This window comes from Oryctolagus cuniculus, chromosome 17 (assembly GCF_964237555.1).
Source record: "Oryctolagus cuniculus chromosome 17, mOryCun1.1, whole genome shotgun sequence".
Lineage (NCBI taxonomy): Eukaryota > Metazoa > Chordata > Mammalia > Lagomorpha > Leporidae > Oryctolagus > Oryctolagus cuniculus.
The window spans coordinates 67,774,784-67,795,060 of NC_091448.1; the positions used below are offsets into that span (position 1 = coordinate 67,774,784).

The window sequence follows — 20,277 nt, forward strand, 5'->3', positions numbered from 1 at the left end:
GAATCAGGAAAAGCAGTAAGGGCAATCACATGAGACTGTAGAAGAGACAGAAGAGAATAAGAGAAGGAGGATCAGGAAAGCTCACAAGCAAAGTGGCCACTTGGGGGTGAACCAACGGAAAAAAGGAAGACCTTTCTCTCTGTCTCTCACTGTCCTACTCTGTCTGCCAAAACACACACATACACACACACACAGTCAACATAAGGTGGGGACTTGAGGAGGGCTCAGAAGATCTTGGGTAAAAGCTGCTGAGACAGGCAGGCTGTAGGGAACCATGAGGAAGGGAGATTCTTACAATATGCTGAAGGTGCCATTGTAGCTGTTGGGCTCTGGTACAGGAACTCTGTGAAGCTTCTGCACTGGGCTGAGGCCAGTGCACGAAAGTGTCTCATCTTTGCAGGTGCAGAGCTCACAGACATTTATGGTGGCAGCCGCATTCAGGGGTTGATCTGTGACTTCAGTTAGGGTTGAGTGCTGAGTCTGAACCTGGCCTGGATGTAGATCTGTAGTCTTCTTCAGGGATGGAGAATGGCCAGCTTTTGCAGTGGGTACCAGAGTTATGGTTAGCTCCATCTTGGAAGGCTGAGCTATGACACTGGGTGATGTTGGGTGCTGAGCTTGATGCTGACCTGCTGTTGGAACTGTCATCTCATTGTCCCCTGGGGACTGAGTTATGAGCTCCTTTAGTGGCTCTGTAGACTGAGTTAGGGTCATTTGCATGGTAGTAGAAGGTGTAGCCTCTGTAGTACGTTGTGGAGTTTGGGTAATTTCCAGGTCCAGAGGCTTGACTGTGACTTGAGGCAGGTTTGTATACTGAGTCTGAATCTGGACTGGAGGTGAAAATGTCACCTCAGGGTACATTGGATAAGGAGGAGGAGATATAGACTTGAAGGCTGTAGAATGTTCATCCTGTGTAGTGGGTACCTGAGTTATGGTTGACTCTAACTTCGAAGGTTCAGCTGTGCCACTGGGTGACATTGGATGCGGAGTTTGATCTTGACTTGGTTTTGGAACTACCATCTCATAATAAACTGGAGGCTGATAGACCACTTCATTATGTGGCCCTGGAGGCTGCCCTGAAGTCTCCTGCATGGTTGGGAGTGGTTCACCCTCCACAATGGATTCTGGAGTTAGGGTAAGTTCTACATCAAAAGGTTGAACTGTGACTTCTGTCAGGGTTGGATGCTGAGCCTGAACCTGGTCTGGTTGTGAAAGTACCTCCTCATGGAGCACGGGAGGTACTTTAGTCTTCTTCAGGGCTGTAGAATGTTCAGCCTTCCTGGTACGCTTTGCATTTATGGTAAGCACTGTGTCCAAAGGCTGAACTGTGATGTGAGGCAATGTTGGATATTGAGCTTGATTATGACCCAGTGTTGGAACTGTCACCTCTTGATGTATTGGAGATTGGGTTACACCCTCCATGGGAGGTTGACTGGAGGTCTCCTGCATGTCTGTAGAGGGTTCAGTCACCATACTGCTGGTTTCTGGAGTTATGGTAAGTCCCAGGTCCAGATGTTGAGTTGTGACTGGAGTCAGGTTTGGAGATGGAGCTGTAGTCTTGCTCAGGTCTGCAGGATGCTCAGCCTCTGTAGTAGGTTCTGTAGTAATGGTAAGTGCCAGGTCTAAAGGTTGATTTGTGACACTGGGTGATAGTGGAGGTTGATTTTGACCCTCATGATGCACTGGTGGCTGAGCTACAGATTCTTTAGGTGGAGTCTCCTGCACATTTGTGGCAAGTTCAGCCTCTGTAATGGGCTGTGGAGTTATTGTAAGTGCCAGATCAAAAGGTTGAAATGTGATGCGGGGTGATTTTGGAAACGGAGCTTGATCCTGAGCTGGTGTTGGAACTGTCACCCCCTGATATCCTGGGGGTTGAGCTATACCTTCCTTAGATGGCCCTGGAAGCTGAACTGGGGCCTCCTGCATGATTGGAGAAAGTCCGCCTTCCATTCCAGGTTGTGTAGTTATGGTGAGTTCCACATCCAAAGGTTGACCTGTGACTTTGGTCAGGTTTGGTTGCTGAGTTTGAAGCTCCTGCTGGGTTACAGATGATTGAGTGTCAGGGAAGTCTTGTGGCTTGGCTGGGGCTACATTTTGCACTGGAGCTTGTTTTGCATTCTTGAGGGGCTCTAGAGGCTCAGCTGGAGAAAGTTCCATCTTTTCAGGCAGTGCTGGAGGCTTGGCAAGAGGAGGCCCAAGCTGGGTTGGAGAAAATTCAACTTGCTTGGTGGGAACTGTAGGCTGGGCAGGTCCTTCCTGCTGACTCCAGTAAGGATAAACTTCTGGAGTGGGCTTTAGGGTTCTGGTAAGGTCAATATCCACATGTTTTGGTTTGGTTTTAGACATCCTTAAATGCTGAGTTCTGAGTATTTCTTCTGGAATATGAGGTGAAAATGTCATATTCATTGGAATAGCATCACTCATCTCTGGGAAGATATCTGAAGGCTGGTTTGTGTTTCCCTGTTGGAGTGGTAATTGGTAAGCACTCACGGGGCGCTCTAGAGGTGGAACGGAAATCCCCTGCTGGCTTGGTGAAGGTTCCTTCAGTTGTTCAGGCTGAGCTGGGACCCCTGGAAGTGGGGAGTGCTCATCCTCTTCTGGGGGCTTTGGCTGCTGAGCTGTGTCTGCCTCCTGGTCTTTCAAAGGCTCATGCTCCGTAGGGAGCACTGAGGCGTGAGCTTGGGCTTCCTGATGGATTGGAGAAGGTGCAGCCTCTTCGGGGGCCTGTAAAATTTCAGCTGTTTCCTCCTGCTGGGTCATAGAGGGTTTCTCATCCTGCATAACTTCTGGAGATTGAATTGGCAGTGGTTCAACCTCTTCAAGAGGCGTTGGAGGCAGAGCTGGGACTGAGGCCTGAGTTGTTGTGACCTCGTGGCTGACTGGAAATGTTTCCACTTCTGCAGGGTTTTTTTTTTTTTTTGACAGGCAGAGTGGACAGTGAGAGAGAGAGACAGAGAGAAAGGTCTTCCTTTGCCGTTGGTTCACCCTCCAATGGCCGCCGCGGCCGGCGCGCTGCGGCCGGCGCACCACACTGATCCGATGGCAGGAGCCAGGAGCCAGGTGCTTTTCCTGGTCTCCCATGGGGTGCAGGGCCCAAGCACCTGGGCCATCCTCCACTGCACTCCCTGGCCACAGCAGAGAGCTGGCCTGGAAGAGGGGCAACCGGGACAGAATCCGGTGCCCCAACCGGGACTAGAACCCGGTGTGCCGGTGCTGCAAGGCGGAGGATTAGCCTAGTGAGCCGCGGTGCCGGCCGTGCTGCAGGTTTTGGTGTTAGGGTCAGCTGCAGGTCTGGAGGTTTAGTAGTCACATTGGGCAAGTCGTACTGCTGAACTTGATGGTGACCTGGAGGTAAAATGGTCACTGTGTGAGGACTTGGAAGCTGGGCTGGGACTTCTGTCTTCTTTCCAGAAGATTCAACCCCCTCAGAAGACTCAGAGGGCCGCATTGGTTGCTCCTGCTCACTGATATAGGGTTCTGTCTCCACAGGAGGGCCCGGAGTCTGAGCAGAGCCCTCCTGCTGCGCTGGAGAAGAGTCCCGCTCCATGATAGGCTCCGGAGTTATGGTCAGCGCCACATCTGCAGGCTTGATGGTCACGTTGGGCAGGTTATAACGGTGAACTTGATTCTGATCTGGAGACCAGTCCGTCCCCTTCTGAATCTGTGGAGTCTGAGCTATGATAGTCTCTTCAGGAGATTCTAGCGCTTGAGCTCGGGGATCTTGCTGTACTGGAGATTTGACTTCCACAGGGAGTGCCGAAGGCTTCTCCGGGGCTTCCAGTTGGCTTCTAGAAGGTTCGATCTCAGGAGACTCAGAAGGCTGAGCAGGCTGCTCCTGATTGCTGGAGGAATATTCAGTGTTCACAGGCAGGCCTGGAGGCTGAGCTGGGGCCCCCTGCTGGGCTACAGATGGGCTGACTTCCTCAGCATACTCTGAGGGCTGAGCTGTGGCATCGTTTTGGGTAGAGAAAGGTCCAGTCTCCTCAGGGAGATCTGAGGTCTGAGCTAGACCCTCTTGAGTCCAAGATTCCACCCTCCCAGGGAAGTCCGGAGTCTGCACTGGGGCCTCTTGTTGGGCTGAGGGGAGTCCCACTCCCTCAGGATGCCCCAGAGGCTGAGCTGGAGCCTGCTCCGTGCTTGGAGTAGACTGAACTTCCTCACCTGCCCCTGAGGCTTCTGTCAGCTCCGTGTCTGCAGGTTTCAGTGTGACGCTGGGGAAGTTTGCTTGGAGAGCTACAATCTGAGGTGAGGATGGAGTGTTAGGATCATGATACACTGATGCCTGACCTACTACTTCTGCAGTAGCAAATGGATTCTGAGCGGGGGCCTCCTGCTGCAACGGAGATGCTTCTTCCTCGGGCTGCTGCAGGTCTGCACCTGGGCCCTCTTGCTGGGGTGAAGAAAGTTCATCTGGTTCAACGGGCTGTGGAGGCGGAGCTTGTTCTTCTTGCTGTGCAGAGGAGGATTGGATGGGCTCCTGAGTCTCTGGATTTTGAGTCTGGCCTTCCATCAGGAATTGAGATGGTTCAGCCTGCTCAGAGGGCTGTGCAGGTTCTCCTGGGTTCTCCTGGGATTCTGTAGGAAAACCACCAGGATAGACCCCATAGTCAGCCAGCAAAACTTGATTTTGACCCTGAAGCTTGGCCGCTTTGTCTGGAGTTCCAACAACAACCTTAGGAAGCCGTGGACGCCGAGCTAGATCTTTCTTGGGGGTCAGGGGTGAAACAATCAACTTGTTTCCTTGTGAAGACTGTCTAGAGGCGGAACGAGTGCTTCCAATGACTGGTGAGCATTTCCTTCCAGTCGAGGAGGCAGAGCCGGAGGCTGATCCTGATCCCCGTCTAGCACGGGAATCGCCTCTGGTAGCCTCTGTTGTCGAGTCAGCCTATTGAAATACTGCTTTGGAACAGCAAGCTGTTCTGGCTCTGGGGGCAGTTCCAGAAAAAGGAAGCAAACTCACAGTGGACTCTTGAGGCGAGGTCAGCACCCGGGAGGGAGCAGAAGACCCCAGGTCATCAAAGCCGCCAGGGTCTGCCATGGGTGTGAGCGAGTCAGGCGATTCAGGTGGGACATTCAAGGAGTGGGAAGACCAGGGCTCAGAGAGCCAAGGGATCTGGACTGGGAGCCCCTGGTCTTCCCGCGTGGGGTCTCCTAAGTGATGGGAAAGTGCAGGTCTCCTGTCCTCACCTTACTCGACTCCTGCTCTTTCTGTCCACTCGGGGCTTCTGTACTCTCATTGATATAGGTCTCGGTCCTCCACTGCTCTGCGTCCCATTCTTCCTTGGCTATCTTTTCTTCCTGCTGCTCACTGAGGAGCTTCATCAGGATGCCTGTTTTGGAGGTGAGCTTGGCACAGGGCAGTTGCACCTGGGCCTCAGAGCAGTCCATTTTCAGAGTGCGGATGACGTGAGAAATGAGCTTTTTCATGTCCGTGTTGGGGATGAGGGACTGTAGCTGCTGATTCAGCTGAATTTCAAACTGTTGCCCCTGGGACAGCATCACGGGGTAGGTGAAGCCTGCGGGCGTGGTGGGGGCTTCAGTGCCCTCGCTGGGGTATTCCCACTGTGTTTCCTTGGTTTGGTCCACAGTCGGCATTAGGTCGAACTCGGTCCCAGCAGAATCTGTAGCTGAAGGATCTGTGTGCATTTTGTCGCCAGGGAGCGTTTCTTCATGTGCAGTGGTGTTTTCTGGCAAAACGTTTTCTTCAAAAACACGACCTCCGGAATGGTTTTCCTCCCTAGTGTCTTCTATAGAAGGTTCTCTCAGAGGAGGACTCCCCTGAGAATGCAGGCCTCCAGGGGATGAGAAAGCCTCTCCGGAGGGGGAGTTTATGAGACTCCGCAGTGCAGGGAACGGAGGCCTCTTCCCAGCCGTCAGCCTGTTGAGGGAATTTTTCCTTCTGAACTTCCGACTCAGTTTGGCCTTGGGGGTTCGGAGGACCAGGTGAGAGCGAGTTTTGTGAAAGTGGTAATTTTGTCTGGAATGCCAGATTGGTTTCCCTGCCGCCTTATTTTTAGCTTTAGCATTGGCATCTTCTAAGACAAAAATGGTGTAGGTTAAGTCTTTTCCTTTGTTGTTGATCTCAGAGAGAGATTTTGCAGGGGAGGTAGAAGGCCTGCCCAGGATGTGTTTCTTCAGGAAAGAGGAGGCTGCAGCCTCACGTTCCTTTGTGAGCAAGGGCTCCGTGTGCAAGGAGTTTCCGGCCACCTGCCTGGGCCTCTGAGCCACTTGAAGCTCCTTCAGCTCCCTGGAGCCTGCTCTCCCAAGCCTTCTTCCCCCAATGCTCTCCGCAAAGGGCCAGGTGCCCCGTCTCCTCCCGAGGCTCTTCCTCATCTCCTGGAGGTGCCTTTCCCGTAAGCCCTTTGGCCCCTTGATGACTTTTTTCACTCTCTGCAGCCTGTACCCCACACTTGGCATGGTTGCCAGGCTGTTCTCCTGTGACGGGGCAGTTTCTGATTTCTTTTGGAGGATTTGAGGGTTAAATTGAGGACCTAACAGGATAGGCTGCATAAGCATGGCCTTTTCTTCCTTCTTAACCTCATCGATTTTTTCTTGAATTTCTTCATCTAACAAATTCTGTAGAAAATAGAGCTTTCTCAACTTATTTCTGTAAGGATGAGAGGGCCTCCTTATGTGGGTTTTCACGTAGCTCAGGGACTTATCTCTATCTTGCACATTTGAAAAAAGCAGTGTAATGAATGGTAATAATGTTGATTCTACATTTTGTAGAATTTCCTCTGAGAAATAAGGCAATATGTAATTCAGTGCACTAATAATGTCACTTTCATTGTTGAAGTCCCGCTGTTCACTCATATGGCCTGGGAAGTCCACACTGTTTCTCTCTGATACTGGGTTCCCTGGCTCAATAGTCAGCTGCTTGCTGGTGTTGTTCTTCCGGGCTTGCAATATCTTCATGAATGCCCCCTTTGGGTTCCCTATAGATGCTTCTTCAACTGTCAAAAAAAGAAGAGACTGCTTTTTGGTACGGAAGACTGATGGGACAGCTTTATGTCAGTCCACAGCCCTACACTCTGATCAATTAAATTAGGAGTCAAATCCAATATTTGGGGTACCATTGAGACTTTAGAGAGAAAAGTAAAACCAAACTCAAACCTATGAAATGGCAACAATAAAGGAGAAAAAGATATTTTTGAGAGTGGCATTCAGAAGAGTTCGCAGTGTTAAAAAGCAGTAACTATGATCAGTATTATTTCATTGGTTTCCAATGACCAACCACTCCAGGCTTAGAATAAGGCTGGAGGACAAATGGCCCCACCCAGCTGCCCCTTCTGTGGCTCTGCCCCTGCTTCTCAGCCACATCATTCCACAGTCCTGCCTCATGCTGAGGGAGCCCAAGGCTTCCTCCCTCCCTCCCTCCCTCCCTGTGGCCCTATGTTCTTGCTGCCATCACAGGTGTCCATGGCAAAAGATAGGCATGTAAGGGGAGCGAGGGCAGAGATGGTCAAGCCAAGGGGCCTTGCTCCTCACCTCAGTGTGTTCTTTCCCACCCTTGTAAAGGGAGATTAACAATGCTTGTCCTTCTCACCTCTTGAGACAAAGGGAATAATATAATTGGTAGGAAACTGGTCTGGAAGGTGAGCAACACTGTGTAGATGGGTATACAGTTATCACTGTGCTAATGCCTCAGATCCCTGACTGAGATCCGAATTCAAGCTGTCTAAGGAAGAAAGCGGTCACATTTTGGAAGTCACGACATCAGTGGTAATAACCCTCATCTACAGAAGGATACTTAAAATTACCCGAGTGTTCTGTGGATAGAAAAGCGTGAGACTCAGAGCAGGTTCAGAGTTGGACAGTCTACAAGTGCATGGAGGAGCCTTCCGACTCCATCAGAGGAGCCAGGCAGCCATTTCTGGTTATGGAACCAGAAACTCCCCGGCTCCAAATAAAACAGCATCACTTGTACTCTTTTATACAAGTGCAAAAACAAACAACCGCGGTGAGCAGTGTAGACCTGTTCTATAAGACAGAGGGCCCTTGAGGCCCAACACGTAGAAAACCAGTTTATAGACTGTGTGCAAATGAGTTATCATTGAAAAGCAAAGCACCCAAGAGCACAGAACACCACGTGTGTGGTTCCCAACATTGCTTCCTTCCCCTTCCACCTCTTTTCCATGATCCTTTGTGCATATGTAAATTACATAGCGGTAACTATGTTATTAAATTACATAGCGGTGATTGCGAACCTGACTTTCAGCAAGGGAGCAGTGTAGCAATTTAGGGAGTTTAAATCTGAATGAATGAATAAAAATTCAGCAATTAATTACATTGTTACTTTAAACTTGACCCTAAAATTTTAAAATAAGAAATTTAAAACAAATAAATATTAAAAAAAGATCCTCAGGAAGTTCCGACTCACGGCAATGTGTCGTATTTGGCAGGCATTCATTGTCACAGTGAAGCTTGACGGTGTTGCAGACAACCTCGATAGTATGTTTAAATTGGCAGAGGCAGCAGGCCATATGGCTGGGTAAGATCCTATGAATAGAGACAGAGAATTAAGTTACCTGTAAAGGGGTTCCTTGGGTGGGTCAAACAGGTGAGCCAAGGTGCCAGCAAAGGCGTTCTTGAGGTATGTGTGTGGCCAGGGCATTTGGGTAGGAGCCTGGTGGCCAATTGTTGGTCTTGAATATGAGAATAAAGGAAGGAGGGAGAGGTGGCCCAAGGAGGCATAGGCATGGAAGTGGGTGTGGTGTATCCAAAATAAAGTCAACAGGGTGAGCATTGGGCACCATGGATCTGTCGTTTGACTCAGGGGTGTCTCCTTCCAGTTCACAAGTCTCATTGTGGGTTGGGAGTGCACAGGAGGACTTCCCCCAACCTCTGGAGTACTCTTCTCCATCCCTGTTGGAAGTGTTCACTATTAGAAACTACTCTGGTCCCAGAAAAATGACTGACTGCAGTAATTGTTGGAAAAGATGTGGAGAAAAAGGAACACTTGCTCACTGATGGGTGAGTGAAAGTAATTTGACCAGGCAGGTGTTTAGCCCAGCCATGAAGATGCTGCTTGGGACAAGCACATCCCCTTCTGGAGTGCCTGGCTCCATTTCTGATCCCTGTTTCCTGCCAGGGAGTGCCCTGGGATGTGTCAGGTGGTGCTTCCCTAAATACCCAGAAATGGAAAGGCTGCAACTTATGGTAGGTGTGTGTTTTTAAGAAACTGTCAGTCTATTTTCATTATATTTTTTTTTTCAAATTTATCATTTCGAAAGTTTCTGTGGAAGGAAGAGAGAGAAACACACACAAACACATCTTTTCTTTTTTTTTTCTTTTTGACAGGCAGAGTGGACAGTGAGAGACAGAAACAGAGAGAAAGGTCTTCCTTTTGCCATTGGTTCACCCTCCAATGGCCGCCGTGGCCGGCGCATCGCGCTGATCCAAAGCCAGAAGCCAGGTGCTTTTCCTGGTCTCCCATGCGGGTGCAGGGCCCAAGGACTTGGGCCATCCTCCACTGCACTCCCGGGCCATACCAGAGAGCTGGCCTGGAAGAGGGGCAACCGGGACAGAATCTGGCGCCCCGACCGGGACTAGAACCCAGTGTGCCAGCGCCGCAAGGCGGAAGATTAGCCTATTGAGCCACGGTGCCGACCACATGTTTTCATTAGGTAGTTTACTCCCCAAATGTCTGCGACATGCAGGGCTGGGCCAGGCCAAAGCCAGGAGCTCAGAAACTAGTTTGGTTTTCCATGTGAGGAGCAAGAACTCAAGTCCTTGGGGCATCACCCACTGCCTTCCAGGGTACATGTTAGCAGGAAGCTAGGGTGGAGCAGAGCCGGGACTTGGATCCAGGCATTCTGATGTGGGATTGGAGTATCCCAGGTAGTGGCTTAACGGCTGCACCAAATACCTGCCATCATAAACAGTTTAATTTTTATTTGTTTTATTTTTTAAAGCTTTTATGTAATGAATGCCAATTTCATAGGTACAACTTTAGGAATATAGTGTTTTTTCCTCCATACCTGCCCTCCCACCCCCACTCCCGTCCTACCTCCTACTCCCTCTCCCATCCCATTCTTCATTAAGATTCACTTTTGATTGACTTTATATACAAAAGAGCAACTCTATACTAAGTAAAGATTTCAACACTTTGCACCAACCCCCCACCCCACAACATAAAAAGTACTGTTTGAGAACAAGTTTTGCAGTTAATTCTCATAGTACAGCTCATTAAGGACAGAGTTCCTACAGGGGGGGTAAGTGCAAACAGCTTCATTTCTAATACCCCCAAATTGGAACAACCTAAGTGTTCACAAATAGGTGAATAGATAAACTATGGTAGGTTACACGTAGTGGGCCAGGCTCTTTCTAACCAATAGAATAACCAATGGTTGAGTTGTTACAGATGACTAATGTTACTTCTTTGGGTCCAGGGAAAGCTTCATATAGAAAGAAAAAAAAAAGAAATTATCAACTCCCAACTTGACTCTCACTGGGATTAAACATGACAATAGGTCTGATCTGATTTCATCATCATTTAAAAAAATCATCTATTATTTTTCACTTTATGTTTCTGTGTGGGAGCAAACTGCTGAAATCCTTACTTAATGTATACTAAGCTACTACTGCTTTCCCAGGCCATAGCAGAGAGCTGGATCAGAAGTGGAGCAGCTGGGACTTGAACCAGCTCCCATATGGGAGGCCGGCACTGCAGGTGCCAGCTTGACCCACTACGCCACAGCGCTGGCCTCTGCTCATTGTTATTAGTACCATTTCATCTTATATTTTAGACTCAGGAATACTGGTAGCTTGCTGAAGTGCTTCTCACTCCCAGTGACAAACTTTGGACAGTGACTTGGGAGGTATTAAGATCCAAATATTCTGACCACCCCAAGGCCCTCCGAGACCGACCAGAGGAAGCGGGTCCTCTGTGAGCTGGAAGTCTAATCCCCCTCTGTTGATTGGTTCTCAGTGATCCAGGGGAAAGAAAGCACCAGAACACCCGGTATTTGATTTAAAAGTCTACACCTTGGGGATGTGTTTTCGGGTTCTTGGAGACTGACTTAATGGAAGAAGAGAGGTGAGAGTTCTTGCTGGTGCTGTGCCCCTGGGGAGGGCTTGACTCCCTCGGAGGCTTCTAGAAGCAGTCCTGCTTTTCTTGCCTGTGGCCCCTGTTACTGCATACAATAAATATTTGACAACATTTTAATTTCTCGCCACCTGGCTAGAATTGCTTACGAATATCACACCCATGAATGTAAGCAATTAAGTATTTTATAAGCACCGCTGAGATGCCAATATCAGAAAACAGGACTTGCAGGTGACAGAGGCGGGACGGTCACTCCGTGTTTTCCTCGGGGGCTTCGCTCTCTTCACCTTCTGCCGAGGACTCTGGAGGGGGCGTTTTCTTGGCGGGGGCCTCGCTGAGCTCCCTGTGGGAAGAGAGCAGAGCAAGGCTTCCACTCCTGCCACTCTCCCCGCCTCCCCAAACTCAGTACGGTGAAGTGGCCCTGTCACGGACCCTGCGTCCTTGTCAGGAAACTCTTCCTTTACGGAAGGCTCCTTGTCTGGGGGCAAGTCCTTGGCTTTCTTGCGTGTGCCACCGAAAGGGCTGAGCAGACGCCTCAGCCAGAGTGGCCACCTCAGCCGGAAGAAGCCCTAGGAAAGACAAAAAGACATGTGAATTGAGCATTTTCCCTGCTGTCTCCAGCCACACGCTGCAGCCTCCTCCCATTTACCTGAGTCTCATCTTCCGAACACTTTCTAGGCACTGATTGGTGAAAGCTCCTTGGGGAAAAACACACACAAGACCATTAGAGACGAGTGCCATTGTTCACTTCTCACAGTGTGCATCTCCGGTCTTCCTGGGACGACACATGCACCTCAGCCATCACTGCAGTGAGTGCTCACTACAAGCCTGGGGTCTCAGATGCAGTACCCAGGGCGCTGGGCTTCCAGGAGCCCTCTGTCCCTACAGACCTGCAGTGTCTCTGGGGAGACTTTTGTCTGTTGTCAGTCCCAGTGCCTTTCTCAGCCAAGTGTGCTTGCGCAGTGGGACACACTGCACCACCACACGGGGCAGAAGTATTTTCTCTCTCCAGAGGCATTTGACACCTGCCCCTTTAGGATTTAGCCTCACAAGCATCATTCACTGGGGTGTAGGGAGAAAATGCTTGTGTTTCCATAGCTGCTCTAGTCCCCTATAAATTGAATCCTATGAAGCAATGTCCGAGTCCAATAGCAACGTTACCCAGCTCAAAGATTTTTCTCACTGCAGGGTGTCTGTCACTGATGGAAGATTGAGTTGTGAAACCAGTTTAAAGGGCAAAACCAGTGTGGAAATACAAGGTACCCTTTTTGAATATGATTAAAACAGAAAAAGAGTGCATTGTTTCAGCAACTGCTTGTGTCTACAGAGCGTGTGGGTATTGATTTGCAATAGAAATTGTAGCACACAGCCCAAGCTCACTATGACCAAGGGAGAAGTCCCTGGCTGGGGAGGAACCTTCCTCTCTGTAATACTCACTGGCAGTGTGACTATGGGACCAGTATTGTCCCTTTCTCCTTGTATCCTTACCATAACAGGGAGAGACAAACGGTCTGAGAAGGTGTGAATAAAAGGCATAGGCAGCGGGGGTCTGGAAACCAGTAAGTTTTCCAGCCACCTCATACGTTTTACTCTCCAGCAGCCTTGAGGGCGACTGTCCCCCTTCCCCCAGTGTCATGTGTCTTTCCATAGCCCTTCTCCGAGCCTCTGGAAAGGCCTCTGAACTGGCCAGATGCCACCAGCAGCAGGAACAGCACAAACAAAGCCCCTCCCTAGCTGCTGTGTCTCGGAAGGACCACTGACAGCACATGTGTCCGTGCTGGTGCCGTCTCCCCAGCCATGGCTGGGGACCAGATTTGCTGGAATCAGGCAAAACACTCAGATGGATAGTCTTCTGCCTCTGGCAATGTCCTCATTCTAAAATGAGCAGGTTTAAATAGATGAGTTCTCAGTACTCCTCTACTTCTAAAATTCTAATGTAACAATTGTCAGACTGATACTTACGTTGAAGATTTTTCTAACAATTGTCAGACTGATACTTACGTTGAAGATTTTTCTATGTCTTCTCTTCCTCTTCCTCTATGAGAGTAAATCTTTTTTGTAAGGAAAAGCAATCATTATTCACCATAATGATTCTATCTCCAAATCATTTACCTTCCCTTTCTTTCTCTAAAAGCCTTGCCTGCCCAATAAGATAACTTTTTTGAGGACAGGAATTCTGTCTTGTTAATAGTTCTCACTCTTCCACAGTCCTTGGTCTTGAATGCCTCTGGGACTTAATACATTCTATTGACAGCCAGTCATCAGTGAGTCCTCTTAAAAGTGGAATGGGAGTGCAGCGTCATGCATTTAATCTATACTAATTTGGGAACATGGAAGTTGTAGTCCTTAAACAAAATTTAAAAAATCTGGAAGAAAAAAAAGTGGAGTAGTAGGAAACACCCTTAACCTGCTGAAAGTATGGACCAGAAACCTAAACAATGGTGTTTTAAAGGCAAGAACAGGAGTAGGATACTTATTAGACTGCTACTAGTCATCATTGTTGAAAAGGCTGAAATTAGTGCAATAAGAAAAATAAATGGGGTATAATTACTGCAAAGGAAGAGACAAAACTGTCATCATTTGCATAGGAGATGGTGGACAACCTAAAAAAAAAAGCCCAAGATAATCAGCTGACATTTTGTTGGACGTAACGTGTGGGTCCGGGGAGGTGACTAGGTGCTGAGTCAGGAGAGTAGTACAGTGAATCTCCTGTTTGTTGTGCACCACCAGTGACTAGAGGGAAAATGGAGTACAGAGCCCTTCTTTAATAGCAATAGAAAGGAATAAACTATCTTGGAATAAACTCAACGAAAGTTGTGTAAGATTTATGTGATTAGGATGCTCTTCTGAAGTCCATAAAATGTCATGTTTCTAGGGTATCATAAAGACGTCAGTTCTCAAATTAATCTACAAATTCAAGGCAACTTAACTCAAACCCCAAGAAAACTTTTTACAAAATCTGACCAGCTGCCATCTTTTAGGAAAAAATAGATGATAAAAACTACTAAATTTATGAAGCAGGAGCTGCCCTACACTGAAACTGTGTAGTGTTAGGGTGGGCACTGCCCATGCTGGTCTCTTTCTCATCTCTACGCTGTGATCACTTACTTCTTGTGGCTAGACATGTCTTTTAAAAAACTTTCATTGAAGATAGACAGATTTCATGTATACAGATTCAGGAACATAGTGATACTTTCCACCTTACCCTCCCTCCTGCCCACACTCCCATCCCTTATTCTTCCCCCCTCTCCTATTTCCATTCTTATTTTTTATGAAGATCTATTTTCAGTTAACATTATACTCATAAGATTAACCCTACACTAAGTAAAATGTTCAACAACTAGTATGAAGAAAAAAATTCACTGTTCTTCAACAGTTCACACAAGGGCTATTTAAAATCATCACATCTCAGGGATTTTTCAAGATGGTGGCATAGGGAGGCAGCTTGCTGCTCTAGTCTGGGGGTGGATAGTTTAAAAAAAGTGGAAGGAGTGCAATCTCAGGGAAGGTTTAGGGAGAAAATGGTAGAGGAAACTCCATGCAAATTGGATGGACGCTGTGGACCTATGTGGAGGGTGTGGACTTGCACAGTTTGAGACCCCAGCAGCTGAGAGCCTCAGCACCAGCTTTGGAATGAGGCAAGACCATACTGCAACAGCTCAAGCCACTGGCAATAAAGCTGTGGGAAAAGCCTGGCATGGGTCTGGCTTGGAGCTCTGTGGGGGATGATGTACCTGCCAACCTAGAGCAAAAAAAAGTGGGGGAGTTCACGTTTCTCTCTGCCCGACCTCAGGCACTGGCATGCTGTAACTAGCCAAGAGAGGGCAGGCACCATTTTGGAGATATGTAACAGCTGCTCCAGCTAGTGACCGTGAACCCAGAAACCAACCTAGAGGAGATGCCAGACTCTGGGAGAATTGACAGGGGGCTGGGTGCTTGTGGCTGTGGGAGCCTTGTGTGGTGGGACTGTGAAAACACTGGGCTGTGTGGGAGGGTGCAGGCAAGCTCCAGGGAGGGAACACATCTTAGAGCAGCTTGATGCAGGAATCAGCTGCAGTGCATCAGCTGAACTCATTTAGACAAAGTCTTAGACATTGGAGCAGTGGGATGCTACGTAGATCTAATGACTCTGTAAGACAATACTTTTGTCTTTCGGCTGCATCCTTTCTCCCAAGGGCAGAGACAGTTCCTCGAGGGTGGAGAGTATATAATCTCATCGTTTCAGCAATGAGGAAAGAAATCAGTGGTAGAAGAGAGTACATCAAATCCCTGACACAATTTTGGAGAACTTCTGCCACTTTACTCTGGCCTTCTTACACTTAACCTCTCCAAATGTCCAGTCCCTTGTTATCTCGGTTCCAGTTGCACAGAGATTTCCCACAAGTGGGGTTCCTTTAAAAATCTGTGGAATGTGCTTTTCAAGGGAAAGAGTAAAGCGCATCTCGGTCTTGGTGACTAAAGAGGAAGGTCAGCTCATGGTACGTGGAAAGTGGCATTGATGTACAGTCTGTGGATTCCGAATCTATTACAAAGGAAGGATGCACTCTGGCAACCTGAATGAGTCGTCCCTACCTCAATGAGACAGAAGATGATAACCAGCATTGTGACCACTGCCGTCACAGATATTGCCACGATGAGCTTGTTGTGATAGCCGTGTTCTTGAGCTCCTTTTGCGAGCTAAGAAAGAGCACAGTTTAAAAAGACAGAATAAAGAGCTGGAAAATATGGATGCTAAATATTCAGAACCCCGTTCTTCAGGTGAGTGGCGTAAAAGATCTTAAAAGACCATACAAAATCTGCTGTATTATATATAATCTTGGTATTACTCATTTTCTATACAGTGTGTTAGGTCTGCCTCCTAACAAAGTGTCACCGTCTTGGCAAAAGTTACATTACCGAGACAAGATCTGGACTGGGAGCCCCTGGTCTTCCCGCGTGGGGTCTCCTAAGTGATGGGAAAGTGCAGATCTCCTGTCCTCACCTTACTCGACTCCTGCTCTTTCTGTCCACTCGGGGCTTCTGTACTCTCATTGATATAGGTCTCAGTCCTCCACTGCTCTGCGTCCCATTCTTCCTTGGCTATCTTTTCTTCCTGCTGCTCACTGAGGAGCTTCATCAGGATGCCTGTTTTGGAGATGAGCTTGGCACAGGGCAGTTGCACCTGGGCCTCAGAGCAGTCCATTTTCAGAGTGCGGATGACGTGAGAAATGAGCCTTCTCACGTCCGTGTTGGGGATGAGGGACTGTAGCTGCTGGTTCAGCTGAATTTCAAACTGTTGCCCCTGGGACAGCATCACGGGGTAGGTGAAGCCTGCGGGCATGGTGGGGGCTTCAGTGCCCTCGCTGGTGTATTCCCACTGTGTTTCCTTGGTTTGGTCCACAGTCGGCATTAGGTCGAACTCGGTCCCAGCAGAATCTGTAGCTGAAGGATCTGTGTGCATTTTGTCGCCAGGGAGCGTTTCTTCATGTGCAGTGGTGTTTTCTGTCAAAATATTTTCTTCGAAAACACGCCCTCCGGAATGGTTTTCCTCCCTAGTGTCTTCTATAGAAGGTTCTCTCAGAGGAGGACTCCCCTGAGAATGCAGGCCTCCAGGGGATGAGAAAGCCTCTCCGGAGGGGGAGTTTATGAGACTCCGCAGTGCAGGGAACGGAGGCCTCTTCCCAGCCGTCAGCCTGTTGAGGGAATTTTTCCTTCTGAACTTCCGACTCAGTTTGGCCTTGGGGGTTCGGAGGACCAGGTGAGAGCGAGTTTTGTGAAAGCGGTAATTTTGTCTGGAATGCCAGATTGGTTTCCCTGCCGCCTTATTTTTAGCTCTAGCATTGGCATCTTCTAAGACAAAAATGGTGTAGGTTAAGTCTTTTCCTTTGTTGTTGATCTCAGAGAGAGATTTTGCAGGGGAGGTAGAAGGCCTGCCCAGGATGTGTTTCTTCAGGAAAGAGGAGGCTGCAGCCTCACGTTCCTTTGTGAGCAAGGGCTCCATGTGCAAGGAGTTTCCGGCCACCTGCCTGGGCCTCTGAGCCACTTGAAGCTCCTTCAGCTCCCTGGAGCCTGCTCTCCCAAGCCTTCTTCCCCCAATGCTCTCCGCAAAGGGCCAGGTGCCCCGTCTCCTCCCGAGGCTCTTCCTCATCTCCTGGAGGTGCCTTTTCCGTAAGCCCTTTGGCCCCTTGATGACTTTTTTCACTCTCTGCAGCCTGTACCCCACACTTGGCATGGTTGCCAGGCTGTTCTCCTGTGACGGGGCAGTTTCTGATTTCTTTTGGAGGATTTGAGGGTTAAATTGAGGACCTAACAGGATAGGCTGCATAAGCATGGCCTTTTCTTCCTTCTTAACCTCATCGATTTTTTCTTGAATTTCTTCATCTAACAAATTCTGTAGAAAATAGAGCTTTCTCAACTTATTTCTGTAAGGATGAGAGGGCCTCCTTATGTGGGTTTTCACGTAGCTCAGGGACTTATCTCTATCTTGCACATTTGAAAAAAGCAGTGTAATGAATGGTAATAATGTTGATTCTACATTTTGTAGATTTTCCTCTGAGAAATAAGGCAATATGTAATTCAGTGCACTAATAATGTCACTTTCATTGTTGAAGTCCCGCTGTTCACTCATACGGCCTGGGAAGTCCACGCTGTTTCTCTCTGATACTGGGTTCCCTGGCTCAATAGTCAGCTGCTTGCTGGTGTTGTTCTTCCGGGCTTGCAATATCTTCATGAATGCCCCCTTTGGGTTCCCTATAGATGCTTCTTCAACTGTCAAAAAAAGAAGAGACTGCTTTTTGGTACGGAAGACTGATGGGACAGCTTTATGTCAGTCCACAGCCCTACACTCTGATCAATTAAATTAGGAGTCAAATCCAATATTTGGGGTACCATTGAGACTTTAGAGAGAAAAGTAAAACCAAACTCAAACCTATGAAATGGCAACAATAAAGGAGAAAAAGATATTTTTGAGAGTGGCATTCAGAAGAGTTCGCAGTGTTAAAAAGCAGTAACTATGATCAGTATTATTTCATTGGTTTCCAATGACCAACCACTCCAGGCTTAGAATAAGGCTGGAGGACAAATGGCCCCACCCAGCTGCCCCTTCTGTGGCTCTGCCCCTGCTTCTCAGCCACATCATTCCACAGTCCTGCCTCATGCTGAGGGAGCCCAAGGCTTCCTCCCTCCCTCCCTCCCTCCCTGTGGCCCTATGTTCTTGCTGCCATCACAGGTGTCCATGGCAAAAGATAGGCATGTAAGGGGAGCGAGGGCAGAGATGGTCAAGCCAAGGGGCCTTGCTCCTCACCTCAGTGTGTTCTTTCCCACCCTTGTAAAGGGAGATTAACAATGCTTGTCCTTCTCACCTCTTGAGATGAAGGGAATAATATAATTGGTAGGAAACTGGTCTGGAAGGTGAGCAACACTGTGTAGATGGGTATACAGTTATCACTGTGCTAATGCCTCAGATCCCTGACTGAGATCCGAATTCAAGCTGTCTAAGGAAGAAAGCGGTCACATTTTGGAAGTCACGACATCAGTGGTAATAACCCTCATCTACAGAAGGATACTTAAAATTACCCGAGTGTTCTGTGGATAGAAAAGCGTGAGACTCAGAGCAGGTTCAGAGTTGGACAGTCTACAAGTGCATGGAGGAGCCTTCCGACTCCATCAGAGGAGCCAGGCAGCCATTTCTGGTTATGGAACCAGAAACTCCCCGGCTCCAAATAAAACAGCATCACTTGTACTCTTTTATACAAGTGCAAAAACAAACAACCGCGGTGAGCAGTGTAGACCTGTTCTATAAGACAGAGGGCCCTTGAGGCCCAACACGTAGAAAACCAGTTTATAGACTGTGTGCAAATGAGTTATCATTGAAAAGCAAAGCACCCAAGAGCACAGAACACCACGTGTGTGGTTCCCAACATTGCTTCCTTCCCCTTCCACCTCTTTTCCATGATCCTTTGTGCATATGTAAATTACATAGCGGTAACTATGTTATTAAATTACATAGCGGTGATTGCGAACCTGACTTTCAGCAAGGGAGCAGTGTAGCAATTTAGGGAGTTTAAATCTGAATGAATGAATAAAAATTCAGCAATTAATTACATTGTTACTTTAAACTTGACCCTAAAATTTTAAAATAAGAAATTTAAAACAAATAAATATTAAAAAAAGATCCTCAGGAAGTTCCGACTCACGGCAATGTGTCGTATTTGGCAGGCATTCATTGTCACAGTGAAGCTTGACGGTGTTGCAGACAACCTCGATAGTATGTTTAAATTGGCAGAGGCAGCAGGCCATATGGCTGGGTAAGATCCTATGAATAGAGACAGAGAATTAAGTTACCTGTAAAGGGGTTCCTTGGGTGGGTCAAACAGGTGAGCCAAGGTGCCAGCAAAGGCGTTCTTGAGGTATGTGTGTGGCCAGGGCATTTGGGTAGGAGCCTGGTGGCCAATTGTTGGTCTTGAATATGAGAATAAAGGAAGGAGGGAGAGGTGGCCCAAGGAGGCATAGGCATGGAAGTGGGTGTGGTGTATCCAAAATAAAGTCAACAGGGTGAGCATTGGGCACCATGGATCTGTCGTTTGACTCAGGGGTGTCTCCTTCCAGTTCACAAGTCTCATTGTGGGTTGGGAGTGCACAGGAGGACTTCCCCCAACCTCTGGAGTACTCTTCTCCATCCCTGTTGGAAGTGTTCACTATTAGAAACTACTCTGGTCCCAGAAAAATGACTGACTGCAGTAATTGTTGGAAAAGATGTGGAGAAAAAGGAACACTTGCTCACTGATGGGTGAGTGAAAGTAATTTGACCAGGCAGGTGTTTAGCCCAGCCATGAAGATGCTGCTTGGGACAAGCACATCCCCTTCTGGAGTGCCTGGCTCCATTTCTGATCCCTGTTTCCTGCCAGGGAGTGCCCTGGGATGTGTCAGGTGGTGCTTCCCTAAATACCCAGAAATGGAAAGGCTGCAACTTATGGTAGGTGTGTGTTTTTAAGAAACTGTCAGTCTATTTTCATTATATTTTTTTTTTCAAATTTATCATTTCGAAAGTTTCTGTGGAAGGAAGAGAGAGAAACACACACAAACACATCTTTTCTTTTTTTTTTCTTTTTGACAGGCAGAGTGGACAGTGAGAGACAGAAACAGAGAGAAAGGTCTTCCTTTTGCCATTGGTTCACCCTCCAATGGCCGCCGTGGCCGGCGCATCGCGCTGATCCAAAGCCAGAAGCCAGGTGCTTTTCCTGGTCTCCCAT

At 48.2% G+C, this 20,277-nt stretch overlaps 2 protein-coding genes across 3 annotated transcripts; both read right to left on the bottom strand.

Annotated features, from left to right (window-relative positions):
• Positions 1-239: 239 nt before the first annotated feature.
• On the bottom strand, positions 240-12,695 carry LOC138845944 (leucine-rich repeat-containing protein 37A-like). The gene is made up of 7 exons (XM_070059993.1): positions 12,556-12,695; positions 11,697-11,745; positions 11,480-11,616; positions 11,301-11,390; positions 4,275-4,754; positions 3,466-3,842; positions 240-2,786 (listed from the first exon to the last, which is right to left on the bottom strand). Exons 1-7 carry the CDS (start codon positions 12,693-12,695, stop codon positions 292-294), a joined length of 3,768 nt encoding a protein of 1,255 aa, XP_069916094.1. The 3' UTR covers positions 240-291.
• On the bottom strand, positions 11,150-18,524 carry LOC138846346 (leucine-rich repeat-containing protein 37A2-like). 2 transcript variants are annotated; one of them, XM_070061775.1, is made up of 3 exons: positions 11,697-18,524; positions 11,480-11,616; positions 11,150-11,390 (listed from the first exon to the last, which is right to left on the bottom strand). In XM_070061775.1, the coding sequence occupies exon 1, from the start codon at positions 17,754-17,756 to the stop codon at positions 15,993-15,995; it is 1,764 nt and encodes a 587-aa protein (XP_069917876.1). In that variant the 5' UTR covers positions 17,757-18,524; the 3' UTR covers positions 11,150-11,390; positions 11,480-11,616; positions 11,697-15,992. The 2 variants fall into 2 exon arrangements, with proteins under 2 accessions (XP_069917876.1, XP_069917875.1); XM_070061774.1 differs by having other exon boundaries at positions 11,480-18,524.
• Positions 18,525-20,277: the final 1,753 nt, after the last annotated feature.